This window comes from Oncorhynchus masou, chromosome 20, assembly GCF_036934945.1.
Source record: "Oncorhynchus masou masou isolate Uvic2021 chromosome 20, UVic_Omas_1.1, whole genome shotgun sequence".
Taxonomy (NCBI): Eukaryota; Metazoa; Chordata; class Actinopteri; order Salmoniformes; family Salmonidae; genus Oncorhynchus; species Oncorhynchus masou.
In genome coordinates, this window is record NC_088231.1 from 16,261,501 (window position 1) to 16,267,500 (window position 6,000).

The 6,000-nt window shown below is 42.8% G+C and overlaps 1 protein-coding gene across 3 annotated transcripts in view; it reads left to right on the forward strand.

Moving 5' to 3' along the window:
• The window catches only part of coro2aa (coronin 2Aa), a 59,934-nt gene extending 54,675 nt beyond the window's left edge, over positions 1 to 5,259 (forward strand). For 2 of the 3 annotated variants that reach the window (XM_064926543.1, XM_064926545.1), the window contains exons 11-12: positions 1,520 to 1,782; positions 2,005 to 5,259. In XM_064926543.1, the coding sequence (XP_064782615.1) occupies positions 1,520 to 1,782; positions 2,005 to 2,136 (395 nt within the window). In that variant the 3' untranslated portion in view covers positions 2,137 to 5,259. The remainder of the gene's footprint in view (positions 1 to 1,519; positions 1,783 to 2,004) is intronic. The other variant, XM_064926546.1, reaches the window with a different exon arrangement.
• Positions 5,260 to 6,000: the final 741 nt, after the last annotated feature.

Consider the following 6,000-nt stretch of genomic DNA (forward strand, 5'->3'; position numbering starts at 1 on the left):
GGATCTCTGAATGATCCAATGTTGACCTAAATGACTAATGATGATAAATACAATCCACCTGTGTGTAATCAAGTCTCCGTATAAATGCACCTGCACTGTGATAGTCTCAGAGGTCCGTTAAAAGCGCAGAGAGCATCATGAAGAACAAGGAACACACCAGGCAGGTCCGAGATACTGTTGTGAAGAAGTTTAAAGCCAGATTTGGATACAAAAATATTTCCCAAGCTTTAAACATCCCAAGGAGCACTGTGCAAGCGATAATATTGAAATGGAAGGTGTATCAGACCACTGCAAATCTACCAAGACCTGGCCCGTCCCTCTAAACTTTCAGCTAATACAAGGAGAAGACTGATCAGAGATGCAGCCAAGAGGCCCATGATCACTCTGGATGAACTGCAGAGATCTACAGCTGAGGTGGGAGACTCTGTCCATAGGACAACAATCAGTCGTATATTGCACAAATCTGGCCTTTATGGAAGAGTGGCAAGAAGAAAGCCATTTCTTAAAGATATCCATAAAAAGTGTTGTTTAAAGTTTGCCACAAGCCACCTGGGAGACACACCAAACATGTGGAAGAAGGTGCTCTGGTCAGATGAAACCAAAATTGAACTTTTTGGCAACAATGCAAAACGTTATGTTTGGCGTAAAAGCAACACAGCTCATCACGCTGAACACACCATCCCCACTGTCAAACATGGTGGTGGCAGCATCATGGTTTGGGCCTGCTTTTCTTCAGCAGGGACAGGGAAAATGGTTAAAATTGATGGGAAGATGGATGGAGCCAAATACAGGACCATTCTGGAAGAAAACCTGATGGAGTCTGCAAAAGACCTGAGACTGGGACGGAGATTTGTCTTCCAACAAGACAATGATCCAAAACATAAAGCAAAATCTACAATGGAATGGTTCAAAAAATAAACATATCCAGGTGTTAGAATGGCCAAGTCAAAGTCCAGACCTGAATCCAATCTCGAATCTGTGGAAAGAACTGAAAACTGCTGTTCACAAATGCTCTCCATCCAACCTCACTGAGCTCGAGCTGTTTGCAAGGAGGAATGGGAAAAAATGTCAGTCTCTCGCTGTGCAAAACTGATAGAGACATACCCCAAGCGACTTACAGCTGTAATTTCAGCAAAAGGTGGCGCTACAGTGTATTAACTTAAGGGGGCTGAATAATTTTGAACGCCCAATTTTTCAGTTTTTGATTTGTTAAAAAAAGTTTAAAATATCCAATAAATGTCGTTCCACTTCATGATTGTGTCCCACTTGTTGTTGATTCTTCACAAAAAAATACAGTTTTATATCTTTATGTTTGAAGCCTGAAATGTGGCAAAAGGTCGCAAAGTTCAAGGGGGCCGAATACTTTCGCAAGGCACTGTATATATGTGTTGACCTTCAAAGAAATCTCGACAATGATAGCATTGTGTTGTGTTATCATCAACCAACCATATGTGAGACAGTAAGAAGGTAATCATTATATTAACATCATGTTTGCTCTCTCACCTTCCACCTCCACTAGGCCCGGTGCTCCAGTCTCTGAAGCCTGGAAGTCGAGTACCGGACTCCTACCCGGAGCTGAGCTCCGGCCTGGGCAGTAAGGGGCTGGGCAACTCCCTGGGCACTCGGAGGTCCCAGAGCCGACCAGGCCAACTGCAGCTGGCGTACATCCAGGACCAGCTTGGCAACAAGGAGTGCAGGAGTAAGACGTCTGTCAGCAACGGACAGGACCCCACACTCTGCTCGCCTCCCAAAACAGAGAACGAGGTATGGGGCGGTTTTGATGTGAGTTACCCAGCTTGGCTGTATACCATTCTACCGTGGGCTGGGGAAGGTTTAGTCTATGGAGGCTGTACTGACTGTATCCCATCATGGGTAGGGTAGGAGTTTTGTAGGTGACTATATAGGGTCAGAAAATATGCTGGCCCTAGTCTTGCACTCACCAACATTCTTTCTCAATGTGTGTTCCGTGTGTGTGTGTGTGTGTGTGTGTGTGTGGGTGTGCAGCTGCGTCTGAAGTTCCACAAGCAGCAGGAGGAGATCCGGCGTCTGCGGGAGATGCTCAACCAGAGGGACGTACGCATCAAGCAGCTGGAGCTGGAGATCAACAACGTGAGGAATTCCCAGGACTCGCACTGAGAAGAGGCTCCTCTTGCCCCCCCCCGTCGTACCAAGCCACCCTCACCTCTCCCTGGATTACTCTCTGACCACCCCCTCCCCCGCTCTCTCACCCTGGGGGTCTCACTGTAATTAACACCCCTCGACCCCCACCTTCCTTACCCTAAAGACAAGGGCCCTTCCCAGGGGCCTCGCTGTCTCATAGCAGAACACTATCTGTCTCTGTGGATGGGTCAAAGCCTCACCAGGGCTTCTCATGTCCCCCATATATGTACATACACCCATAGACTCTCAGTCACTCCTCAATATGTATCATATTTTAATGCTACTGCATCAACATACATGTAAGCCGCTTGTCCCTCTCCCTGCTCCTCTCCCCAAAGTCAGTTTTCATTTTTCCTTTTCTACACTTCAGAGCTATGCAAGTTTGATGTATTTTAGTTTTGTTTTTGTGGTAAAAAAACAAAAACATGTTTATGCCCTTTTTATTTGAAAACGAATGAAAATAAGATGTACGTGCCTGTCTTTAAAAGATGCTGTGGTTGTCTGCTGGTTATATTTGAATGTTGTCCGGATGGGAGCAGATGTCACACATGATTGTAAGATACACTAAATTGATTTCCTATGCTTTGTGATTTTGCATATTTAAACAACTGTACATGGATGGATGCTGGTAGAGATGTCTGCGGTGGTCTACATCTAGAATGACAGTATATGTGTGGGTGAGAGAGAGAGGGGGAAAGAGACGTGCGTCATTTTGTATATATTGAGTCAATTTGTCTCTTTTCCATTTAAAGGTAGACTCAGCGATATGACGTAGATGCAGAAAGTAAACATAGTGGGTCAATTTCCACAACAACTAAGGGCGTTGAAGCGCGAGGCGAAACTTCTCCGCTTAATTTTGTCCCGCTACCGTTGTGTGAACAGCGTGAAGCGAACCCGTGCACATGCGCAGATAGTGTGTGACTGTGTGAGAACGAAGTCTTGCATCTCACTCGTCACAATATCTGCGGTGCTGCTCGTGGCAACGTCATTTCACTGAGTCCAACTTTAATGAAGCTGCGTTTTGTTTTAATGACTGGTGAACTGGTGAAAGATCAATCAACTGAAAGAACAATCGTTGCCCAGCAGCTTTTAAATACACCATTTATTTTTCACGAAAGCAGCACAGGGAATCTCACTTGTCGTTTTTAAAATTGCATTTATTTATTCTGTTTTTTTAATTTGTTGACAAAAAAAGGTAGTATGGAATGATGACCAATTACAGAGGCATGTTTTCACACCAGTGGTCACAGCCATGCTTCAGGCACATCATTGAGTATGTCTAACACTATCAGATAACACACACACCACATCATGTAGGGAGTAGGTTGGTAGGGCACACAAAGTTTTACTGTTTGGTGCTGGTCCATCTGTTTTCATTGTTCCGAAGCCACTGTGTAAAAGTAGGAATGATTGTTTTAAAAAAGGGATTGAATGAACCTCAAAAAGCCATTGTGTAATATATGACTTAACAGGGAACTTGATAACTGTGTTGTTAATTTGTAAGTGCTGACCCAAGTGATTGGGTTGTCTCTTGAAAACAACAGAGGAAACTGTAAAAGGGAATATATGTGTTTGGAGCAGGCTCATTTGGAACGTTCAGGATAACACTAAGCCTTTGTTTTTGATATGATGTCCATTGCTTTTGTGATGCACTACAGAGGAGGCTGGTTGGAGGATCTGTAGGAGGACATGCTCATTTTAATGGCTGGAATGGAATGAATGTAACAGAGTCAAACATGTGTTTGATATCATTCCATTTATTCCATTCCAGCCATTTACAATGAGCCCATCCTCCTATAGCACCTCCCGCCAGCCTCCTCTGCAAGTACTTACTTGGTGGTTCATAAATTTTGAAATGGAAATACTATGGCAAGAAATGGGATCGGAACTGCTCTGTAATTGTGCATCATAATATGTTAGTTAGACAATCAGAGACCCACTGCCCCTGTCCAAAGAAAAGCAAGAGGCCAACGTTTGACTGTATTTGAATATCGACATTTTACACAAGCACGGCACACATACGCCAAAATATAATTGTGAGCTATTCAACACTTGTGAGGAGGCATCTAGAGAACACATCCCCTATCCCCATAGAGAACCGTGGTCAAAGAGCAGCATGAGGGCAAGCCAACCATTGTCACCGCTAGTATAGATGTATTAATAAAACATTAACATGTAACTGCGTATGCTTGGATAATATTGCACTAAGTGGGCACCTGCAATGGGTTTGGTTTTAGCCTTATTTGTCAGCTCATAAATGCTGTTGTATGTAGGCCAATGTAGCTCAGTCAGAGTATTGCCATTTGAAGGGTAATACTTCTAAATGGTACTTGACTGAATGGAGTCACTACTTAGCTAATGGCACCTTAGGGAAGACAGTCTCAGAAACAATCCGAAAAGTGACTGTTATTGTAATCCAGATGGTCATTGTGGAGTGCATGTAGTCTATCTTGTCTAGCCAGCTTGGCATGTGTACTTTAGCAATAAGTCTCTAGGTCTTTTGTAGGCCTTTTGCATTTACTGCCAACTACAATGGCTAGATATCTGGCAATCACATCCCTGTACTACTACTTTGGTGCTTGGGCCTCTTTAAGCATTGTAGACTTCACCGACTGCTGTATCCCATTTTTCTTCAGAAAAGATACGTTCAAGACCAAATCACAAAGTCCATTCCAGGGACTTGATGGCATTTTAAATCCCCAAACTGTGTGTGTCCCATTTACATTTTTACAGAAGCAATATTTTAGCAGTAGAAAGAGCAGTAGTTTGAGGGACATACACTACGATCACTAGCATTATCTTGCTCATTGGAAACAATGACATCTGTATAAATAAGTTGAAAATGGAGGGTTTCTGCTGGGCAATATCATGACTGAGCCTTACTGTGCCTAAGAATCAAGCTGCAATTTGAGTTTTCTTTTGTATAGGTATTATGATGTCTTTCAGAACGAATATTATTATTGGTGTTCACACAACTCACAAATACAGTGAACAATTTATGAAATGATTCTAATTTTGTTCCTGTTATGTTTAATATTGTTTTTATATATATCAAGAACTACATCAGGTGTAGAGAATAAAAAATAGGTGAAAACATTACTTTGGATAATTTACGTCTTTTTTCAAGTCTTTTGATACACATTTGAAGTCCCACCCAGTTGACTACTTCAAAATTGTGAAAGTCCTCAATGGCACTTCCCATGCTAAAACAGGCTTGTGTGCACTAGTCCTCCATCTATCTCTATGGTTCAGGTGCATTATGACAAAGAGGAAGAGGGAGATCCAACTACCGGAAAATCTGAATCCCTCCAGCTGGTGGCATTTTTTGTTGTTGTTTAAGCACACCAAGCAAGGAGTTTTTGTATGGAGGTCAATGAGAAAGTGTCACATTTTGTCAACAAAACAATGAATGGCTTATTTGCTATGTTTGTTTTAAAATACGTTTTCGTAATGCTTAGGTGGTTGCAAGTGTAATGATATAAGACACGTGACATCCCGGCTACTTTATATCGGTGTTGTCTCGAGATGGCTATGCACATTCATGGCATGAGGCTAGTAGCATAGCATCTTTCTCCATTAAATACAGGTGGTTGACGTCAACATAATGAGATGTATCTACCAATCCAAAGAAAGGATAGGCGGGAGCTAGACACCACCGGGAGCTAGACACCCAAGCTTTGTGGACGAAGACTCCCATTGTTAGGGCGGACAGACAACTATCTTATCCATACTCTTTAAAAAAACATTGTACCCCTTTTTCTCCCCAATTGGTAGTTACAGTCAGAGGCGAAGGCCGAGAGCCGTGCATCCTCCGAAACACTTCTTGATGCAATGCCCACT